We start from the raw sequence: 23,423 nt of genomic DNA, 5'->3' as shown, positions 1-23,423 counted from the left end.
TAAGTTATTTTTTTCTTAGATTTATTTTTACTTAGTTGGTTTTTTAGGTTTGCTTTATTATTTTCTTAAGTCAGGTTTATTGAGATATAATTTTCATATAACATTTACCCTTTGTAAGTGTATAGTTTGATGAGTTTTGACAAATGTATAGTTACATAACCACCACCACATTCCCAATATAAAGCATTTCTGTCACCTCAGAAAGGCCCCTCGTTTCCCTTTGTAGGCAATCCCTTCCTCCCACCATCAGCCCCTGTTAGCTACTAATCTGATTTCTGTTCCTATAGTTTTGTCTTTTTCAGAATGTCTTTTAAATGAAATCATGTAGCATGTAGCCTCTTGTATTTGACTTCTTTCACTTAGTATTGTTTTTTATTTTTTTTGAGACAGAGTCTCACTGTCGCTCAGGCTGCAGTGCAGAGGCATGACCTCAGCTCACTACAACCTCCACCTCCCAGGTTCAAGCGATTCTCCTGTCTCAGCCTCCCAAGTAGCTGGGATTACAGGTGTGTGCCATCATGCCCAGCAAATTTTTGTATTTTTAGTAGAGATGAAGTTTCACCATGCTGGCCAGACTGGTTTCAAACTCCTGACCTCAAGTGATCCGCCTGCTTCAGCCTCCCAAAGTGCTAGGTGGGAGCCACCTCACCCGGCCTCACTCAGCATAATTTTTTTGAGATTATGCTACCATCCATGTTGTTGCACCTATCAGTACAGCTGGCCCTCCATATCTACAGGTTCCTCATCCATGGATTCAACTAACCATGGATGGAGAATATTTAGAAAAAATAAAAAATATAAAATAATACAACAATAAAAACAGTAGAAAATTTAAAACATGGTATAATTATTTACATACAATTTACACTGTATTAGGTACTTAAAGTATACCCAAGGCTTATGTCATTTATTACATCAAGTATTATGTCATTCCATATAAAATACTTCAGCATCTGTGGACTTTGGTATCTGTAGGGGGTCCTGGAGCCAATCCCCTGCAGACACCAAGGGACAACTCTTCCCTCCTTTTTATTGCTCAGTAGTATTGCAGTTGTGTGGATGTATCAATTTGTTTATCCATTCATCAATGTATGGACATTTGGGTAGCTTCCAATTTTTTGCAATTATGAATAAGACTCCTAAAAACACTCATATACAGGTCTTTGTGTGAACCTATGTTTTCATTTCTTTGGGTAAATACCTAGGAGTTGGATTGTTCACATGCTTAGTGTATATTTAACTTTTTAAGAAGCTGCTAAACTGTTTCCTAAAGTGGCTGTGCCATTTTACATTTCCACCAGCATTGTATGAGAGTCACAGTTGTTCCACATCTTCAGCATTTTTTTTTTTTTTTTTTTTTTTGCAACACAGTCTTGCTCTATCCCCAGGCTACAGTGCAGTGGTGCCATCTCGGCTCACTGCAACCTCTACCTCCTGAGTTCAAACAGTTCTCCTGCCTCAGCCTCCCAAGTAGCTGTAGGCACCCGCCATCACACCCAGCTAATTTTTATATTTTTAGTAGAGACAGGGTTTCACCATGTTGGCCAGGCTGGTCTTGAACTCCTGACCTCAATTGATCCACACCCCCTGGCCTCCCAAAGTGCTGTGGTTCAGGCGTGAGCCACCATGTCCAGCCCAGCAGATGTTTTTTTGAGACAGAGTCGTTGCTGGAGTGCAGCAGCAAGATCTCAGCTCACTGCAACCTCGGCCTCCCAGGTTCAAGCGATTCTCCTCCCGCAGCCTCCTGAGTAACTGGGATTATAGCCGCACACCACCATGCCCAGCTAATTTTTATATTTTTAGTAGAGATGGGGTTTCGTCTTGTCGGCCAGGCTGGTCTCAAACTCCTGGCCTCACTTGATCCACCTGGCTTGGCCTCCCAAAGTGCTGGGATTACAGGCGTGAGCCACCATGCATGGCCCAGCCCAGCAGATTCTTATATTTGAGTTTTTAAAGAAATGTTCACCTTTCTACTGCTAGATGTGTAGAGGAATCTCATTGTGGTTTTAATTTGCATTTCTTTAATAGCTAGTGATGTTGAATGTTCATGTGCAAATATCTTCTTTACTGTTCAAATCTATTCCCATATTTTAATTGGATATTAATATTTTTATTGAGGTTTTTTTCCTTGTAATTCCATTGGAGATTCATTATTATTGAGTTTTAAGAGTGCTTTAGGCCGGGCGCGGTGGCTCATGCCTGTAATCCAAGCACTTTGGGAGGCCAAGGCGGGTTGATGGTCAGGAAATCGAGACCATCCTGGCTAACACGGTGAAACCCAGTCTCTACTAAATACACACACACACAAAATTAGCCGGGTGTAGTGGCGGGCACCTTTAGTCCCAGCTACTCGGGAGGCTGAGGCAGGAGAATGGCGTTAACCCAGGGGGTGGAGCTTGCAGTGAGCAGAGATCACGCCACTGCACTCCAGCCTGGGCGACACAGTGAGACTCCATCTCAAACAAACAAAAAGAGTGCTTTATAGATTCTAGATACAAGTCTTTTCAGGGACCAGGTACAGTGGCTCATGCCTATAATCCCAGCACATTGGGAGGCTGAGGCAGGAGGATTGCTTGAGGCCAGGAGTTTTAGACCACCTGGGCAATATGGTGAAACCTTGTCTCTACCAAAAACATAAAAATTAGGCAGGTGTGGTGGTGCTCACCTGTGGTCCCAGCTACTCGGGAAGCTGAGGTGGGAGGATTGCTTGAGCCTGGGAGGTCGAGGCTGCAGTGAGCTGTGATCGCCACTGCACTCCAGCCTGGGTCACAGAGTGAGATACTATCTCAAAAATTAAATAAGTAAATAAATAAAAACAAAAAACAAGGTCTTATAGATATGTATTTGGCAAATATCTTCTCAGTTTGTGGTTTGTCTTTTCATTCTGTTAAAAGTGTTTTCTGGCTGGGCATAGTGACTCACACCTATAATCACAGCACTTTGGGAGGCCGAGGCAGGTGGATCACTTGAAGTCAGGAGTTCGAGACCATCCTGGCCAACGTGGCAAAACCCCAATCTCTACTAAAAATACACAAATTAGCCAGGTGTGGTGGCCCATGCCTGTAATCCCAGCTCCTCAGGAGGCTGAGGCACAAGAAGTGCTTGAACCTGGGAGGTGGAGGTTGCAATGAGCCAAGATTGCACCACTGCACTCCAGCCTGGGCAACAGGTGAGACTCTGTCTCAAAATAAATAAATAAATAAATAAAATAAAGTTTTCTGAAGAGCAGTTTTTAATTTTGATCACCTTTAAGTTAGCAATTTTTTCTTATATGGCTTGTGCTTTTTTGTTTCTTACCTAAGAAATCTTTAAGAACCTGTTGTTTAATCCACAGTGGAAAAGATTTACTCTCTATGTCTTTTCCCAGAAATTGTATAGTTACATTTAGATCTATGATCCATTTTGAGTTAATTTGCATATATGGTGTGAGGTTTATTTTTTTTTGTTTTTTTGCAATTTTATTTTTATTTTTTGGAGAAATGAGGTCTCACTGTGTTGCCCAGGCTGGTTTCGAACTCCTGGCCTCAAGTGATCCTCCTGCCTCATTCTCTCAGAGTGCTGGGATTATAGGCATGAGGCACCATGCCTGGCCTTCTTTGTAGGTATAGATATCTATATATATTTATATCTATATCTATCTATATATATATCTCTCTTCACCAGGTGTGATGGCACATGCCTGTAGTCTCTGCTACTAGGGAGGCTGAGGCAGGGGGATCGCTTGAACCCAGGAGGTAGAGGTTGCAGTGAGCCAAGATGACGCCACTGCACTCCAGCCTGGGTGACAGAGCAAGACCCTGCCTAAAAAATATACATATATATTATATGTATATATATTATATAACATATATAATATATATATTAATTATACATACATACATATATATATATATATATATATATATAATTTCTGCAGGGCCCTATGTGAGTTTGTTACACAACTTACTGCAACTTAAATTGTGCCACCAGCACCCCCCACAATATGGCAAGCTAAATGGAAACTCAGTTATGCTAAGGCTGGTTCAGGGCATCATGCAAGATTAGCATGGAAGGGGCCCTTCATTTAGCACTCTGCTCCATTCATTTTTGTCAGGTCACTTCCTTATCTTCACCAGGTTGTCAGATCTGTTTTACTGCTCTAGCCTCACTTTCCTCAGCCTCCTGCAGCATCTTCCCTGTGAGCTAGATCCCTTCCTCTCTGGATGAAGTCCTCTTCATCAACCAACTTTCTCACTCAGTTCTCTAGTGTCTGCTTTTTTCTTTACCATTAGTGGATAGGAAAAATGCTCTGATTGTCTGTAACCATTTGTCACCAAGGACATAAAGACATTGAACTAATTTCCTTATTGGAGTTCATTATTGGAACTCTTGAGTTTACACATTTATATACAAAGTAAGTAGGCCAGCTCATTTGTCTTGGCTCATGTGTAATGATCTTTAATGCGCATTGAAAAATTACTATTCTCAAGTAAGGATACTGTAAATCTCAGGTCATTTGCAGTCTCAAAGTTTTGTCAGTATACTTTAAAACAATCCTGGGAACAGATCTATACTGAAGGAGACTAAAGATTCATAAACTCGAGGCGGTGCCGGGGCAAGTGCAGAGCTGGCAAGCACATGGTGGGGCCTCTGAGGCGCGCAGAGGGTCGCAGCACCTGGGAGCCTGTTGCTGGTGGAGTCCGGGCGGGAGGTTCGGCGGTGGGAGGCAGCATGTCGGTTGCAGGGCTGAAGAAGCAGTTCTACAAGGCGAGCCAGCTGGTCAGTGAGAAGGTCGGAGGGGCTGACGGGACCAAGTTGGACGATAACTTCAAAGAGATGGAGATGTCATCAGCAAGGCGGTGATGGAAATGCTGGCAAGGACCATCAAGTACCTGCAGCCCAACCCAGCCTCGCAGGCTAAGCTGACCATGCTCAACACGGTGTGCAAGATCCGGGGCCAGGTGAAGAACCCCGGCTACCCGCATTCGGAGGGGCTCCTGAGTGAGTGCCTGATCCGCCACCAGGAGGAGCTGGGCAACGAGTCCAACTTCAGTGATGCACTGCTCGATGCCAGTGAGTCCATGAAGCACCTGGCAGAGGTGAAGTACTCCCTGGACATAGAGGTCAAGCAGAACTTCATTGACCTCCTCCAGAACCTGTGTGAGAAAGACCTGAAGGGGATCCCGCACCACCTGCAGAAGCTGGACGGCCGCCGCCTGGACTTAGAATAAAAGAAGTGGCAGGGCAAGAGCCCCGATGAGGAGCTGTGCCAGGCACTGGAGAAGTTTGAGGACTCCAAGGAGGTGGAAGAAACCAGCATGCACAACCTCCTGGACACCAACATTGAGCAGGTGAGTCAACTCCCAGCCCTGGTAGAGGCGCAGCTGGACTACCATTGGCAGGCTTTGCAGATCCTGGACGAGCTGACAGAGAAGCTCAAGCACAGGATGCGGAAATCTTCCTCACATCAAATATTTGAAAAGAAACTAGAAACTGTCCAAGCGCATTTCTACTTCACCCACCCGCAGATGTAGTTTTCTCCGCACGTGCGCGCCTTCCCACCTCCCCGCCCTCAGGGTCCACGGCCACCATGGTGTATTAAGGGCAGCAGTGCCTGCGGCAGCATTGGCCTTTGCAGTGGTGGAAGCAGCACCAGGCTCTGCAGCGGCACCCCCCAGAGGCTTAAGCCATGGCGCTTCTCATGGCATTCAGCAGCAGCGTTGCTGTAACCGACAAAGACACCTTCGAATTAAGCACATTCCTTGATTCCAGCAATGCACTGCAACATGACCGAAATGAGCTTCCTGAGCAGCGAGGTGTTGGTGGGGGACTTGATGTTCCCCTTCCAGCAGTCGGGTTTGGGGGCAGAAGGAAGCCTAGGTCTCTTAGATGACTACCTGGAGGTGGCCCAGGATTTCAAACCTCATGGGTTGTCCAGTGACAAGGCTAAGGCGGGCTCCTCCCAATGGCTGGCTGTGGATGGGTTGGGGAGTCCCTCCAACAACAGCAAGGAGGATGCCTTCTCTGGGACAGATTGGATGTTGGAGAAAATGGATTTGAAGGAGTTCGACTTTGATGCCCTGTTGGGTAGAGATGACCTGGAAACCATGCCAGATGACCTTTTGACCACGCTGGATGACACTTGTGATCTCTTTGCCCCCCTAGTCCAGGAGACTAATAAGGAGCACCCCCAGACAATGAACCCAACTGACCATCTCCCAGAAAGTTTAACAAAACCCTACTAGGTTGCCCCCTTCACCTTCTTGCAACCTCTTCCACTTTCCCCAGGGGTCCTGTCCTCCACTCCAGATCATTCCTTTAGTTTAGAGCTGGGCAGTGAAGTGGATATCCTGAAGGAGATAGGAAGCCAGACTCCACTGCTTACTATACCATGATCCCTCAGTGCATAAAGGAGGAAGACACCCCTTCAGACAATGATAGTGGCATCTCTATGAGCCCAGAGTCCTATCTAGGGTCTGCTCAACATAGCCCCTCTACCAGGGGCTCTCCAGATAGGAGCCTCCCATCTCCAAGTGTTCTCCGAGAGTCTGCCTGCCCCAAACCTTACGATCCTCCTGGAGAGAAGATGATAGCAGCAAAAGTAAAGGGTGAGAAACTGGAGAAGAAGCTGAAAAAAATGGAGCAAAACAAGACAGCAGCCACTAGGTACCGCCAGAAGAAGAGGGTGGAGCAGGAGGCTCTCACTGGCGAGTGCAAAGAGCTGGAAAAGAACAAGGCTCTAAAAGGGAGGGCGGATTCCCTGGCCAAGGAGATCCAGTGCCTGAAAGATTTGATAGAAGAGGTCCGCAAGGCAAGGGGGAAGAAAAGGGTCCCCTAGCTGAGGGTAGTCAGGAGCGTCAATGTGCTTGTACATTGCTGTAGCTGTGTGTTCCAATAAATTATTTTGTAGGGAAAAAAAAACAAAACAAAACTGTCCAACCACAAGAAAACAGCCGGCAGATTCAAAGTTAGGCAAAAGCCTTCAGAGAGTAAACAGAGTCCTCACGGGCCCAAGGAGCATCCAGAAAAGGCACTTCAAAGAGGTGGGAAAGCACAGCACTAGGAAAGAACAGGATGCCCAGGCATTTGTGGACAATGCTGCCAAAGAAAAAAGCCTTGAGGGTCCAGCCCCAAGGGAGCTGGAACAGCCTCACATAGTGCAGGGGCCTGAGAAGGTGGCGGGAAACACTGTCTACACCAAGCCTTCGTTCAACCGAGAGCATAAGGCAGCAGTCTCCTCTGTGCTGAAACCCTTCTCCATGGGCGTGCCTTCTGCCTCTAGCCCTGCAAAAGCCCTACCTCAGGTCAGAGACTGAAAGACTTAGCCTACACCAATTTTAGAAATTGCAATGGCTAGAGATAAAAACATGAAGGCTGCTCCATCCTTCTTTCCTTCCTTTCTTCCTTTCTTCCTTTCAACGGTCTCCCTCTGTTGACGAGCCTGGACTGTACTGCAGTGATCTCAGCTCGCTGCAACCTCCCTGCCTCGGGCTCCCGTGATTCTCCTGCCTCGGTCTGCCGAGTGCCTGGGATTGCAGGCACGCACCGCCATGCCTGACTGGTTTGTGTATTTTTGGTGGAGACTGGGTTTCGCCCTGTTGGCCGGGCTAGTCTCCAGCTCCTGACCTCAAGTGATCTGCCCGCCTCGGCCTCCCGAGGTGCTGGGATTGCAGACGGTGTCTCACTCACTCAATGCTCAATGTTGCCCAGGCTGGAGTGCAGTGGTGTGATCTCGGCTCGCTACAACCTCCAGCTCCCAGCCGCCTGCCTTGGCCTCCCAAAGTGCTAAGATTACAGCTTCTGCCCGGCCGCCACCCAGTCTAGGAAGTGAGGAGCCTCTCTGCCTGGCCACCCATCGTCTGGGATGTGAGGAGCGCCTCTGCCCAGCCGCCCCGTCTGGGATGTGAGGAGCGCCTCTGCCCGGCCGTCCCGTCTGGGAAGTGAGGAGCGCCTCTGCCCGGCCGCCCCATCTGGGACGTAAGGAGCGCCTCTGCCCGGCCACCACCCCTTCTGGGATGTGAGGAGCGTCTCTGCCTGGCTGCCCCGTCTAGGAAGTGAGGAGCGATTCTGCCCGGCCACCACCACGTCTGGGAAGTGAGGAGCGCCTCTACCCGGCCACCACCCTGTCTCGGATGTGAGGAGCATCTCTGCCCGGCCGCCCTGTCTAGGAAGTGAGGAGCGCCTCTGCCCAGCTGCCCCGTCTACGAAGTGAGCGCCTCTGCCCGGCCGCCCCGTCTAGGAAGTGAGGAGTGACTCTGCCCGCCCGCCCATCGTCTGGCAAGTGAGGAGCGCCTCTGCCCAGCCGCCCCGTCTGGGAGGTGAGGAGCGCCTCTGCCCGGCCGCCCCGTCTGGGATGTGAGGAGCGCCTCTGCCCGGCCGCCCCGTCTGGGAAGTGAGGAGCGCCTCTGTCCGGCCGCCCCATCTGGGAGGTAAGGAGTGCCTCTGCCCGGCCGCCACCCCGTCTGGCAGGTGAGGAGCATCTCTGCTCGGCCGCCAACCCGTCTAGGAAGTGAGGAGCGACTCTGCCCGGCCACCACCACGTCTGGGATGTGAGGAGCGTCTCTGCCCGGCCACCACTCCGTCTGGGATGTGAGGAGCGTCTCTGCCTGGTCGCCCCATCTAGGAAGTGAGGAGCGCCTCTGCCCGGCCGCCCCGTCTAGGAAGTGAGGAGTGCTTCCCATCTCCAGGTGTTCTCTGAGGGTCTGCCCGCCCCAAACCTTACGATCCTCCTGGAGAGAAGATGGTAGCAGCAAAAGTAAAGGGTGAGATACTGGAGAAGAAGCTGAAAAAAATGGAGCAAAACAAGACAGCAGCCACTAGGTACTGCCAGAAGAAGAGGGTGGAGCAAGAGGCTCTCACTGGCGAGTGCAAAGAGCTGGAAAAGAAGAACGAGGCTCTAAAAGGGAGGGCGGATTCCCTGGCCAAGGAGATCCAGTGCCTGAAAGATTTGATAGAAGAGGTCCGCAAGGCAAGGGGGAAGAAAAGGGTCCCCTAGCTGAGGGTAGTCAGGAGCATCAATGTGCTTGTACATTGCTGTAGCTGTGTGTTCCAATAAATTATTTTGTAGGGGAAAAAAAACCAAAACTGTCCAACCACAAGAAAACAGCCGGCAGATTCAAAGTTAGGCAAAAACCTTCAGAGAGTAAACAGAGTCCTCACGGGCCCAAGGAGCATCCAGAAAAGGCACTTCAAAGAGGTGGGAAAGCACAGCACTAGGAAAGAACAGCATGCCCAGGCATTTGTGGACAATGCTGCCAAAGAAAAAAGGCTTGAGGGTCCAGACCCAAGGGAGCTGGAACAGCCTCACATAGTGCAGGGGCCTGAGAAGGTAGCGGGAAACACCGTCTACACCAAGCCTTCGTTCAACCGAGAGCATAAGGCAGCAGTCTCCTCTGTGCTGAAACCCTTCTCCATGAGCGTGCCTTCTGCCTCTAGCCCGGCAAAAGCCCTACCTCAGGTCAGAGACAGATCGAAAGACTTAGCCTACACCATTTTAATTTTAGAAATGGCAATGGCTAGAGTGAAAAACATGAAGGCTGCTAAATCAATCGCATATTCCAGAAAAAAATACCGCTTTTATAAAACTCACTCCCGTGTGGCCCACAGAACACCCAAGGCCAAAAAAGATTAGAAAGTTTAGAAAGGGCAGTTATCTCAACAGACTGATGCTCACAAAGAGGCCGCCGTTCACTGCAGCGAAGAGCCTCATAAATTCACAAGGTGTTTTTTCATCCTTAGGAGACCTGAGTCCTCAAGAAAACAGTCTTCTGGAAGTATTTGCTCCTTCAGAAAGTTTTACAGAAAACACTAATATAAAAGACACGACTGCAAGAGATGCCTTCGAAGAAAACGTTTTTATGGAAAACACTATTATGCCACAAGGCACCGTCTCTGAAAACACAAACTACAATCATCCTCCTGAGGCAGATTCCACTGGGACTGCATTCAACTTAGAGCCAACTGTTAAACAAACTGAGACAAAATGGGAATACAACAACGTGGTCACTGACCTGTCCCCCGAGCCCAAAAGCTTCAATTACCCGTTGCTCTCGTCTCCAGGTGATCAGCTTGAAATTCAGCTAACCCAGCAGCTATGGTCCCTCATCCCCAAAGAGGATGTGAGAAGGTTCATGTCTCATGTTATCCGGACCTTGAAAATGAATATTCAGAAGCATATGTGAAAGTGACCTGTGCCAAGCTCATCTCATGAACAGATCTCCTGATGAAGCTTCTCAGCGAGCAGCAGGAAGCAAAGGCATCCAAGGCAGAATGGGATACGGACCAATGGAAAACTGATAACTATATTAATGAGAGCATGGAACACAGTGAACAGAAAGAGCAGAAGTGAAGTGAGGTGAGGACCACACAGAAACATGAGACCCAGATTTCCCATCATTTAGCATATGCCATGAAAGTGCCCACATAGGAGAACCTGGGACTCCCAGGCCATAGCTTGTCTTGGCCATGTAACTTTGGCCATGACAGTGATCTCCCACTTTGCTCATGTAGACGGTGAAATAGATTAGGGCACAAGATGAACTGTAGGCCGGGGGTGGTGGCTCATGCCTATAATCCCAGCACTTTCGGAGGCCAATGTGGGTGGATCACTTGAGGTCAGGAGTTTGAGACCAGCTTGGTCAACAAAGTGAAACCCTGTCTTCACAAAAAATACAAAAATTAGCTGGGTGTGGTGACACGTGCCTGTAGTCCCAGCTACTCAGGAGGCTGAGGTGGGAGGATCACCTGAGCCCAGGGAGGTCGAGTCTGTAGTGAACTGTGATCACACCACTGTACTCCCGCCTGGGTGACAGAGTGAGATCCTGTCTCAAAAAAAATAAAAAAGAACCTGTAAGCTACTCAACTGGAATACTGACTGGGGTTTTGAAAAGTTAGCTTCCATTCTTTTTTTTAATTGTTCTTTCCTTTTTTTTTTTTTTTTTTTTAGCTTACGAAAGAAGTTCCAGGATATGGCTATAATAAACTCATCTTGGCAATATCTGTGACTGTAATACTAACAATTTTGATTATAATTTTTGTCTTGTTGAGGTAAGGACAATAATTAATTCAGGTTTTCAGAATGCAATCCTCTCTTTGTGTGGATTCAGAACCCACAAACTGAAAATCAACGTCACTTTCCCACTTGACATTCTTCTTCTGTTGTTTAAGGCTGAGGTATGCTTTGTTCTTTTACTGCAATGTATATTCCAGGATTTTTAAAGGATCCTCACTTCCAGGAGATCTCTGTGAAATGAAACCAAGTTAATCCCACTAGACTATTTTAAGAAGTTAAGTTGATATAATAGCAAAATTTCTCCCATCCAAAACTATGTCAACAATTGGATGTACTCACCGAGTCACCCCTTTCTGCCACTAATTTATTTCCTTGTTGCTTAAATGATGAGAGATGTATAATCTCCACCCTCACGGAGTTGTCATCACCCTGGAGAGCAAGAAGACAGCCAAAAGAGAGAAGTATTGTCTTGTAGACTTATTGATTCACATAGTATCATCCTTCTCCAGTGTGTAAGGTGTTGTCCAGTTAAAGCACTACAGGGTAGCCATTTTTAAAAAAAAATTTGGCCATGTTTTTAAATTCACAGGGGAGGGGGAATGTCTCATACTCCAGCCCTCCTGAGCCTAGGCCCTCTGTGAGATGTGTTACCATTTCTTGGACACCATATGAGACATTCCCCCTCGGATTAGAGATGCTCAACCTGCATCAACATATCTAAAGTCTGCATCTGGCTACTCTGGGGTGAGTCCTGTGTGCCCATTCCTGGAGCTTGCCTCTTTTTGCCTTTTGTTTGATTATGTGATGTGTTACTTTTCCCAACAGGCCAGTGCTAGCATATTGGAAGAGTGATTTAGTAAGGTGGCAACGTTGACGCTATGCTCCTAATCCAACCTTATTTGCCTCATTTACCATTTCCATTATTGTGGTAGCCCTCCATTCCAGCCAGAGCAGCCCCTCACCATACCCCAGTCACACCATCCCCATTTCTGCTCGTCTGTGCCTTTGTCCATCTAAAATTCCCTTATTTCCCTCTGCCTGTGGGAGTCCTGTGAATCTCTCCAAAGCCAACTCAGTTCATCTTTCTGCTTGAAACCTTCCCTGAATAGGCCAGGTGCGGTGGCTCACACCTGTAATCCCAGCACTTTGGGAGGCCAAGGCGGGCGGATCATGAGGTCAGGAGATCGAGACCATCCTGGCTAACACAGTGAAACCCTGTCTCTACTAAAAATGCAAAAAATTAGGGCAGGTGCGTGTAGTCCCAGCTACTTGTGAGGCTGAGGCAGGAGAATGGCGTGAACCTGGGAGGTGGAGCATTCAGTGAGCCAAGATCGGGCCGCTGCACTCCAGTCTGGGGGACAGAGCGAGACTCTGCCTCAAAAAAAAAAAAAAAAAAAAAAAAAAGAGACCTTCCCTGAATATTCCGGCCCTCCTTAGCCTAGTCCCTTTGTGAGATTTGTCCCCATTTCTTGGACACCATATGAGAAACTTCAGAGGCTGAAGTGGGAGGATTGCTTGAGCCTGGGAGGTCGAGGATGCAGTGAGCTGTGGTCACACCACTGCATTCTAGCCTGGGCAACAGAGCGAGAGCGAGACCTTGTCTCAAAAACAGCCACCACCAAAAACTATCTTGGGATTTGAATAGGATTACCTTAAATTCGTAGATTAATTTGAGAATTGACATCTGTATGACATTCTAGAACATGGTATTTCATGTCATGTATTCATTTCTTGTTAATGTCTTTCAGAAGAGTTTTAGGTTTTCCATCATATAGATCTTACACGACTTTTGTTAGATAATAGATCTTTGTATTTTTGTTCATAAATTCTTCTGACATTTGTATTACCATTGTAAATGGGATCTTTCTTCCATTTTCTAGTTAGTTATTGGTGGTACATCTGAAAAGTATTTGAGGTTTGTGTGCTGCTCTCTTGATTTTGTTTCTAGCCACCGTACTGAATTTTCATATTACTTCCAGTAAAATCTTAGCTGATTGTCTTAGGCTTCTTTGGCTAACATTTATTATTTTATATGCAAATAATGATAGTTTTGTCTCTTCCTTTTCAATACTTACACTCTTTCCTTCCTTTCCTTTCTTTTTTTTTTTTTCTTTCTCAGGGCCTTGTTGTCACCCAGACTGGAGAGCAATGGTGTGATCTAGCTCACTGTAACCTCAAACTCTTGGGCTTAAGGGAGCCTCCTGCCTCAGCTTCCAGAGTGGCTGGGACTACAGGCAGGCAGCGAATTTTAAAACTTTTGTTGTAGAGACAAGATCTTGCTATGTTGCCCAGGCTGGTTTTCCTGCCACTTTAGAGCAGGTTTCCTTTTTTTCATACTTTTAAGAGTTTTTTATTAGGAGTTGTCCATTGAATGTTAGCTAAAACAGTCAATAAAATGCATTAAGTGCCAGCTGCATGCAAGACCCTAAGTTAGATACAGTCAGCCCTCTTCATCAGCAGGTCCACATCTTCAGATTCAACTAGATGAGGCTGAATATTTGAAGAAAGAAACAATAAAAATACAAATAGAAAGTACAGTATAACAACTATCACCATTACACAATATCTATACATTTTATTAGTGATGACCTAAAGTACATGGGACCAGGCACGGTGACTCACACTTGTAATCCCAACACTTTGGGAGAACAACCTCGGCAGCATAGTCAGACCTTGTCTTTAATAAAAATAAAAATAAAAAAATTAGCCAGGTGTGGTGGTATGCACCTGTAGTCCCAGCTACTCAAGAGGCTGGGGTGGGCAGATCACTGGAGCCCAGGAAGTTGAGGCTGCAGTGAGCTGTGATTGTGACACTGCACTCCAGCCTGAGTGACAAAGGGTGATCCTGTCTCTAAGTAAGTAAATAAAGTATATGGGGTGTGTGTGTGTTGGTTATATGCAAATACTGCACCATTATATGTAAGGGATTGAGCATCCACAGATTCTGGTATGGTGTGAGGGCGATATCCTGGAACCAGTCCCCCGCAAGGTAGCAAGGATGACTGAACTGTGGAAGAATCAAAGCACTGTTAAACAGCATACAATTCCTGTCTTCAAAAAAGTTACCTCATCAGGTAGATGAGACTTAAAATGAATAAAAAGAATGAATACACATTTGGAGATAGTGGTCGTTGTGATAGATAACTTTAATTGTGTTTTCTTCCAAAACAGATTCATTCGCACAAAAGGGCATCAGAGGAAGATAAAGAAGACTCATCAGTATCAGGCCGCTGAGCCCAAGTTAAGGCATCTGGATGGCCTGGAGCCATGTTTTTAAAATTTTATTATTAAATATTTTTTTTTACTGGTTAAATCAATGAAAACATTCTTTACTTTGTGTTTGTGTTCCTCAAAATGAGGATTTTTAACAATAATAAAAATAAAGCTTGTTAGATCATTTTTAATGGTAATAAATTGGTTCCTGAAGATTTGACTGAAGAGAAAACTAGGCCAATCTAAGCAGAGTCCAGATGAAATAGAAAGTCCACAGAGAACGGGCAAAAAGGACGTTGTGGAACCACAGACACAGTAAAAGGAAAAAACTGGCCGGGCGCAATGGCTCACACCTGTAATCCCAGCACTTTGGGATTATCCAAAGTGCTATCCCCCTCAAGATAGCAAGGATGACTGAACTGTGGAAGAATCAAAGCACTGTTAAACAGCATACAATTCCTGTCTTCAAAAAAGTTATCTCATCAGGTAGATGAGACTTATAATGAATAAAATGAATGAATACAGATTTGGAGCTAATGGTTGTTGTGATGGATAATCTTAATTGCGTTTTCTTCCAAAACAGATTCATTCTCATAGAAGGGCATCAGAGGAAGATAAAGAAGGATCCTCAATGTCAGACATCTGAGCCCAAGCTAAGCCATCATAACCCCTGTGACCTGCACATATACAGGCCCCACTCCAACTAATCAATCAACCTTGTGGCATTCCTCCCCTGGACAATGAGTCTCATGAACTCCCAACCCTGCACCTTGTGACCCCTCCCCTGCCCACAAGAGATAACCACCTTTAACTGTAATTTTCCACTACCTACCAAATCCTATAAAACTTCCCCACCCCTATCTCCCTTTGCTGACTCTCTTTGTGGACTCAGCCCACTTGCACCCAAGTGAAACAAACAGCCTTGTTGCTCTCACAAAGCCTGTTGGTGGACTCTCTTCACATGGACGCACATAACAGTTGGGAGTTCGAGACCAGCCTGACCAACGTGGTGAAACCCTGTCTCTACTAAAAATACAAAATTAGCTGGGCGTGGTAGCGCAGGCCTGTCATCCCAGCTACTTGGGAGGCTGAGGCAGGAGAATTGCTTGAACCCAGGAGGCAGAGGTTGCAGTGAGCCAAGATCACGCCATTGCACTCCAGCCTGGGCAACAGAGTGGGATGACCCTGCCTCAAAAACAAACACAAAAGCAAAACAAAAAAAGGTCAGGCGCAGTGGCACTCAGGCCTGTAATCCCAGCAGTTTGGGAGGCCAAGGTGGGTGGACTGCTTGAGCTCAGGAGTTTGAGACCAGCCTGGGCAACACAGTGAAACCCCCTTCTCTATAAAAACTAGCTGGGTGTGGTGGCATGTGCCTGTAATCCCAGCTACTTGGGGAGCTGAGGTGGGAGGATCGCTTGAGCCCAGTAGGCAGAAGTTGCTGTGAGCTGAGATCACACCACTGCATTCCAGTCTGGGCAACAGAGCAAAACCTTGTCTCAAAAAAAAGAAAGAAAGAAAGAAAGAAAGAAATTGGTAATCAAGATATCCTCCACAACCCTCAAATTATCTGGTCCTGATAATTCCATAGGTAAGTTTCACCAAACTTGGAAGGAATAAAACCTCATGTCTTGTGCAAGTTGTTCCAGAAAATAAAAATAGAAAGTTACCCAAATCATTCTGTGGAGCAGGTATAAACTTGATTCTAAAGTCATATACAACAGGAAAAGCAAATAAAATTAGGCTCATTTTACTTACCGACAAAGATGGGAAAATTCTAAATAAAATATTAGTAAATCAAATAGAAAAGAGGCAATCTGCTTGACTCAGTTTACCGATTTAAATGTTACACTCACCCAAAAACACCCTCACAGAAACACCCAGAATAATGTGTGACCAAATACCTGGGCACCCCATAGCCCAGTCAAATTGATGCATAAATCTAACCAATACAGTGTTCCTCCTCACTAAGGTAAAATATTAAAAACTATCTCCAGTGAATCATGCCTCTCCGGATCCATCCCTTTGCAATGTGCCTTTGCTCTGCTGCCCACCACCAGGCCCTCAAACATGTGAATGAAGCCATCTTGAAGCCTCTAAGACAGTCCAGTCACCCCACTGATGTCATGTGAAGCACTTTCTGCAGAGAGCTGCCTGAAACTCAGACCCCCAAGAATCATGAGTAATAAGATGGTTGTGGTTTTTTTTTTTTTTTTTGAGATGGAGTCTTGCTCTGTCTGTAGCCCAGGCTGGAGTGTAGTGGCCTAATCTCGGCTCACTGCAACCTTCACTTTCGTTCAAGCGATTCTCTTGCCTCAGCCTCCCGAGCAGCTGGGATTACAGGCGCCCACTACCACGCCTGGCTCATTTTTTTGTATTTTTAGTAGAGATGGGATTTCACCATGTTGGCCAGGGTGTTCTCAAACTCCTGACCTCAGGTGATCTGCCCGCCTTGGCCTCCCAAAGTGCTGGGATTACAGGTGTGAGCCACTGTGCCTGGCCCGGTTGTGTTTATTCAGAGTTTAGGGAGTGGTTTATTATGCAGCCGTACATAAGTGATGTAACTGATACTACTGATTCAATAAGTAATGAGAAAATGTGAATTAAGATATGACACAATAGCACCAGAAATTATTGTGTATCCTGGAATTAACCTAACACAAATGCACAAAATCTTTATGAGGAAAAATATAAAACTCTTTCAAAGGATGCTTTAAAAGACTCAGATAGAAGACATGCCTTTTTTTTTTTTTTTGAGACAGGGTCTCACTCCATCTCCCAAGCTGGAGTACAAGTGGCACAATCTCTGCTCATTGCAACCTCTGCCTCCCAGGTTCAAGTGATACTCCTGCCTCAGCCTCCTAAGTAGCTGGGATTACAGGCACGTGCCACCACACCTGGCTAATGTTTGTACTCTTAGTAGAAACAGGGTTTCACCATGTTGGCCAGGCTTGTCTCGAACTCCTGACCTCATTATCTGCCCATCTTGGCCTCCAAAGGTGCTGGGATTACAGGCATGAGACACCACACCTGGCCCAGAGTTTTAAAATATCCAGGTGGTAGAGGCTTTTGGTTCTAGTTATGAATTTATAGTTTTATTTCACTGTGATCAGAAATCGGTGTTTTCTGTACCACTTTTTCTTCCCCCCCAAGAGATAGGGTCTTGCTCTGTTACCCAAGCTGAGGTGCAGTGGCACAATTATAGCTCATTGCAGCCTCGACCTCCTGGGCCCAAGTGATTCTCCTGCCTCAGCCTTCCAAGCAGCTGGGACTACAGGTGCGTATCACCATGTCTGGCTAATTTTTTTTATTTTTGTAAATTTTTTTGTAGAGACAGTGTCTCACTATGTCACCCAGGCTGGTCTTCAACTTCTGACCTCAAGTGATCCTCCCAACTTGGCCTCCAAAAGCACTGGCATTACAGGCGTGAGCCACCGTGCCCAGCCTGTAACACTTTTTACTTTTGAAATACTTGAGTTTTCTTTGCGATATAAAATGGGGTCAATTTTTGTGAATTTTTGATGGGCACTCAAGAGTAATGTGTACTCTTTGTTTTCAACATACAGATTTTGATATGTATCAATGAGATATAATTTGTCAATTATATTATTTATGTCTTCTGTGACCTTAGACGTATTTTGATCTAACATAATCAGAAGAAGGTAAATTAGAATCTTTTGTTACTATTGTTTTTATTTCTCCTTATTTCTCTGAAGTCCTGCTTTATAAATAGTACCATGTTACTCGTGCATAAATATTCATTTGTCTTATATTCTTGGGAATTTTCCCATTTCATCATAAAATGACCTTCCTTGTCTCATTTAATGTATTCAACCTTTGCCCTGAATTTAACTTTGTCTGATATTATAACAACCCTGCTGAATTTTGTTTGTTACCCCAAACAACCTTTGCTGTTTTCATCTTTTCTGAACCCTTTATTTTAGGTAATCCCTTGAATTAGAGCAGTAAGTTTTGCTTTGTGATTAAATCTGAAAATCTTTATCTTGCCATAGATGAGTTGAGCCCTATTCATGTGACAGCTATATTATGCTGTTTCACAGCCCTTTTGGTCCTTTTTTCACTCTTGCATTGCATATTTTGTGTTTACTGTGTTTTGTGTTTCTTCTGATAATTTGGAAGGTTTGTATTTTTATTCAAGGAGTTGCCTTATAATCATAATCTGCAATACACATCGTCCTCAGTTTCTTCAGACTAACTCCCTATTCTGAATAAAAATGACATTGTAATTTCCCTTTTTTCTTTACCCCTTTTCTTCTCCTCACCTAATGTAAATGATTTTATCCTTCTTTAGTATTTGCTTTTTTTATTAACTACATTTATAAATATCTTTATCACTTGATTTTTAAATCAGTTTGAATGAGATATTTGGATTCCTAGATATAAAGATGTTAATTATACCATTTCCACATTAGTAGGTTTATAAAATCATACATTTTGCTGTGTAACCATCATCCCACATTTGTTTTAGTTCTACTTCTACAGTTAAAACAGATTCAGAATTATTGCTAACAGTTATTTTGCCATAGTTTTTTCCCCCACCCCATTTTGTGGTAAGTTATGATCCTGCTTTAGTTTCTTCAAGAATAATTTATAGAGCAGAGTGTGGTGGCACACGCTTGTAATCCCAGCACTTTGGGAGACAAGAGGTAGAAGAACTGCTTGAAGCCAGCAGTTCAAGACTACCCTGAGCAACACAGTGAGACCCTGTCTCTACAAAAAATTTTAAAATTTAGCCAGACGTAGTGGCGTGTGCCTATAGTCCCAGCTACTCAGGAGGCTGAGGCAGGAGGATTGCTAGAGCCCAGAAGTTTGAGACTGCAGTGAGCTCTGATTGTGCCACTGCACTCCAGTCTGGGCAAGAAAGTGAGACCCTATCTCTTTAAAATAACAATAATAACTTATGAAAATTATATTCCCTGAGTTTTTCATGTTTAAAAATATTTGTTGCCTTTATCCTGTAAAAGTTTGACTATAAATTCTTGGATTATACTTCATTTATTGAAGAATGTATAAGTATTCTAGAATTGAGTGTTGCTGTAATGAAATCAGAAGTCAGCCTGGTTTATTTTTCCTTAGAAGTGAAGTAATTGCCGGCCGGGCACCGTGGCTCACGCCTGTAATCCCAACACTTTGGGAGGCCGACACGGGTGGATCACGAGGTCAGGAGATCGAGATCATCCTGGCTAACATGGTGAAACCCCGGCTCTACTGAAAGTACAAAAAATTAGCCGGGCGTGGTGGCGGATGCCTGTAGTCCCAGCTACCCGGGAGGCTGAGGCAGGAGAATGGCATGAACCTGGGAGGAGGAGCTTGCAGTGAGCCGAGATTGCGCCACTGCACTCCAGCCTGGGCGACAGAGCGAGACTCTGTCTCAAAAAACAAAAAAAACAAAGAAGTGAAGTAATTGCCATGATGCTCCAAGAATTATCTCTTTGTCTATGAAATCCAGAAATCTCACTGTTATACATTTTGGAATTTTTATTCTGGGCCAATATTTCCTGGGACACAATAGATTGACTCTATAGATTTAATTCTTTTTTTTTTTTTTTTTTGAGACAGAGTCTCACTGCAATCTCAGCTTACTGCAACCTCTGCCTACTGCGTTCAAGCAATTCTCCTGCCTCAGCCTCCCAAGTAGCTGGGACTACAGGCGCGTGCCCTACCATGCCTGGCTAATTTTTGTATTTTCAGTAGAGACGGGGTTTCACCATGTTGGCAAGGCTGGTCTTGAACGCCTAACCTCAAGTGATCTACTCGCCTCAGCCTCCCAAAGTGCTGGGGCATGAGCCACCACGCCCAGCCTCAATTCATCTTTCTATCTGGTAATTTTTCTTAAGTTAAAAACATTTGTTCTAATACGTTATTTCAGTGTTCTTGTAAGATGCGTAAAGCAACCTATTCCCAGGTCGGCCCCCACCTTGCTGGTGAGCTCGGCTGGCTCTTCACAAGAGCTCTGGTTTTCTCCAGCTTAATCTCAAGTGCCTCTGTCAGCCTCCACCTGGTTTATGATTTGGAGTTTTTTTGTTTTTTGTTTTTTGTTTTTGACAGAGTCTTGCTCTGCCACCCAGGCTGGAGTGCAGTGGCACGATCTCGGCTCACTGCAACCTCTGTCTCCCAGGTTCAAGCGATTCTCCTGCCTCAGCCTACTGAGTAGCTGGGATTACAGGCACGTGCCACCACACCTGGCTAATTTTTGTATTTTTAGTAGAGATGGGGTTTCACCATGTTGGCCAGGGTGGTCTCGAACTCCTGACCTCAGGTAATCCACCTGCCTCAGCCTCCCAAAGTGCTGGGATTACAGGCGTGAGCCACCGCGCCTGGCATGGTTTGGAGTTTTAATCTGTAGTTTTAATAAAGATAGTGCTTATGTTTGTGTTTCTTGTATTTCTTGGTACTCTTCGGTAATTTGTAAGATCCCCACATCTACGCAAGAAGTCCATTTTCAATTATTTTCTTCAGGCTGTTTATTTTATTTTATTTTATTTTATTTTTATGTTTGAGATGGAGTCTCGCTCTGTCACTTCTGGAGGCTGGAGTACAGTGACGCGATCTCAGGTCACTGCCACCTCCGTCTCCTGGGTTCAAGCAATTCTCCTGCCTCAGCCTCCCAAGTAGCTGGGATTACAGGCACCTGCCACTTTTTAATTTTTTTAGAGACAGTCTCTCGCTTTGTCGACCAGGCTGGAGTGCAGTGGTGCAATCATAGCTGACTATAACCTCCAACTCCTGGGCTCAAGTGATCCTCCTGCCTCAGCCTCCTGAGTAGCTGGGACTACAGGCACATGCCACCATGCCTGGTTAATTTTAATTTTTTTGTAGAGACAGGGTCTCCATATGTTGCCCAGGTTGGCCTCCTACTCCTGGCCTCAAGTAATCCTCCCACCTCAGCCTCCCAAAGTAGTAGGATTATAAGCGTAAGCCACCATGCCCAGCCTTGTTCTACTATTTTAATTTCATATGTTAGGTGACCATGTAATTGATCATCCAAACCAGGATACTGTAAGAATGAAAGAGGCTGACAGTAGTATGATGCTGGGACTAGCATTGTGCACTGAGATTATTTCTAGGAAAGCAGGAGATACGGTCACCCTACTTATAGTGTGCTTATCTTTGGATTGTTGAATTTGGATTTTCTATTTGCAGGCTTATTTCAACTGGGCAGCCTTGATCCACCCTGCCCAGCAATGCTACCGTTCTCTCCACCAGGTCTCTGGGATCCCTTCAGTCACTATACTTAGCTCAGTTCCCCACCCTCCCACTCCCTAAAAACCTAACCAGGAATCCTGCCTCAGGTCTACTGCCATCTTCTGTGGACTGTTTTAGTTCCTATTACCCAGAGTCAAACTCCCAGCATTCCCTGCCTGATTCCAGACTTGGAGTCCAGAGCTTTAACCTCTTCAGGCCAACTCCCCACTTTGCGTTTCTGTCCCTATGTCTTAGTCCATGGTGATACATTTCATATCTTTTTTTTTTTTTTTTTGAGATGGAGTCTCGCCCTGTCACCCAGGCTGGAGTGCAATGACGCCATCTCGGCTCACTGCAACCTCTGCCTCCTGGGTTCGTGTTTCATCTGCCTCAGCCTCCTGAGTAGCTGGGATTACAGACAGGCACCACCATGCCCAGCTAATTTTTTGTATCTTGTAGTAGAGACAGGGTTTCACCATGTTGGCCAGGCTGGTCTCGAACTCCTGACCTCGTGATCTGCCCACCTCAGCCTCCCAAAGTGCTGAGATTACAGGCGTGAGCCACTGTGCCCAGCCAATTTTGCTCTTTTTATATTTCATTGCTATATGTTTAGAGGATAAGTTTACACTGCTATATGCATTCCCAAATATTAGACCAAAAAATCTCCAAAAGATTAGAAACAAAATCCAAAAAATCTCAAAAAATACCAAAAAGCAACAATCTCACAGACCATACTCACTGACCCCCAATAAAATAAAATTAGAAATTAACCACAACTTAACAAAATAAAGTACTCAAGTCAGAAAGAGGAAATAAACATCAAAATTACAAAGTCTAGGCGGTGCTGTAATCCCAGCACTTTGGGAGGCCAAGGCGGGCAGATCACAAGGTCAGGAGTTCGAGACCAGCCTGGCCAATATGGTGAAACCCCGTCTCCACTAAAAATACAAAAATTAGCCAGGCATGGTGACGTGTGCCTGTAATCCAGCCACTTGGGAGGCTGAGGCAGGAGAATCGCTGAACCCAGGGAGACAAAGATTGCAGTGAGCCGAAATCGTCCAGCCTGGGTGACAAAGCGAGACTCCATCTCAAAAAAAAAAAAAAAAAAAAAGTTGCAAACTCTTTAGATAGAAATTTTTTTTTTTTTTTTTTTTTTTGAGACAGAGTCAACATGAGGCCGGGCACAATGGCTCATGCTTGTAATCTCAGCCCTTCAGGAGGCTGAGGCATGGGAGGATCACTTGGGCCCAGGAGTTCGGGACCAGCATGGGTGACAGAGACAGACCCTGTCTCTATTTATTTAAAAAAAAAAAAAAAAGAAAGAAATTTCAACATGAAAAATATCTCTCAAACCCTTTGAGATGTTGACAAAAAGTGACTCAAAGGAAAATGTATTACTGTACGTGAATTTACTTGAAAATAAGAAAGAGGCCAGGTGTGGTGGCTAACACCTGTAATCCCAACACTTTGGGAGTCCGAAGCAAGTGGATCATGAGGTCAGGAGATGGAGACCATCCTGGCTAACACGGCGAAACCCTGTCTCTACTAAAAATACAAAAAACTGGCTAGGCACGGTGGCTCATGCCTGTAATTCCAGCACTTTGGGAGGCCGAGGTGGGTGGATCACCTGAGGTCAGGGGTTCGAGACCAGCCTGGCCTACATGGTGAAACCTCGTCTCTTCTACAAATACAAAAATTAGCTGCACGTGGTGGCAGGCGCCTGTAATCCCAGCTACTCAGAGGCTGAGGCAGGAGAATCGCTTGAACCCGGGAGGCAGATGTTGCGGTGAGCCAAGATCGTGCCAGTGCACTTCAGCCTGGGCAACAGCCTGGGTGACACAGTGAGACTCCATCTCAAAAAAAAAAAAAAAGTACAAAAAATTAGCTGGGTGTGGTGGCCTGTGCCTATAGTCCCGGCTACTCGGGACCCTTAGGCAAGAGAATTGCTTGAACCCAGGTGGCAGAGCTTGCAGTGAGCCGAGATCGCACCACTGCACTCCAGCCTGGGCGACAGAGC

At 45.6% G+C, this 23,423-nt stretch overlaps 1 protein-coding gene and 2 pseudogenes across 1 annotated transcript in view; all 3 read left to right on the top strand.

Annotated features, from left to right (window-relative positions):
* The window catches only part of LOC129047427 (leucine-rich repeat-containing protein 37A3-like), a 31,379-nt gene extending 16,644 nt beyond the window's left edge, over window positions 1–14,735 (top strand). Inside the window, 1 exon segment of the mRNA XM_063718087.1 lies at window positions 14,162–14,735. Within this exon segment, the coding sequence (XP_063574157.1) occupies window positions 14,162–14,267 (106 nt within the window). The 3' untranslated portion in view covers window positions 14,268–14,735.
* LOC129051075 (endophilin-A2-like) lies at window positions 6–6,910 on the top strand (annotated as a pseudogene).
* On the top strand, window positions 5,254–10,867 carry LOC134760481 (cyclic AMP-dependent transcription factor ATF-4-like; annotated as a pseudogene).
* Window positions 14,736–23,423: the final 8,688 nt, after the last annotated feature.

Source organism: Pongo abelii, chromosome 19 (genome assembly GCF_028885655.2).
Source record: "Pongo abelii isolate AG06213 chromosome 19, NHGRI_mPonAbe1-v2.0_pri, whole genome shotgun sequence".
NCBI classification, from domain to species: Eukaryota; Metazoa; Chordata; class Mammalia; order Primates; family Hominidae; genus Pongo; species Pongo abelii.
The sequence above is the reverse complement of the archived record's forward strand: the minus strand, read 5'-3'. Positions and strand labels throughout refer to the sequence as shown.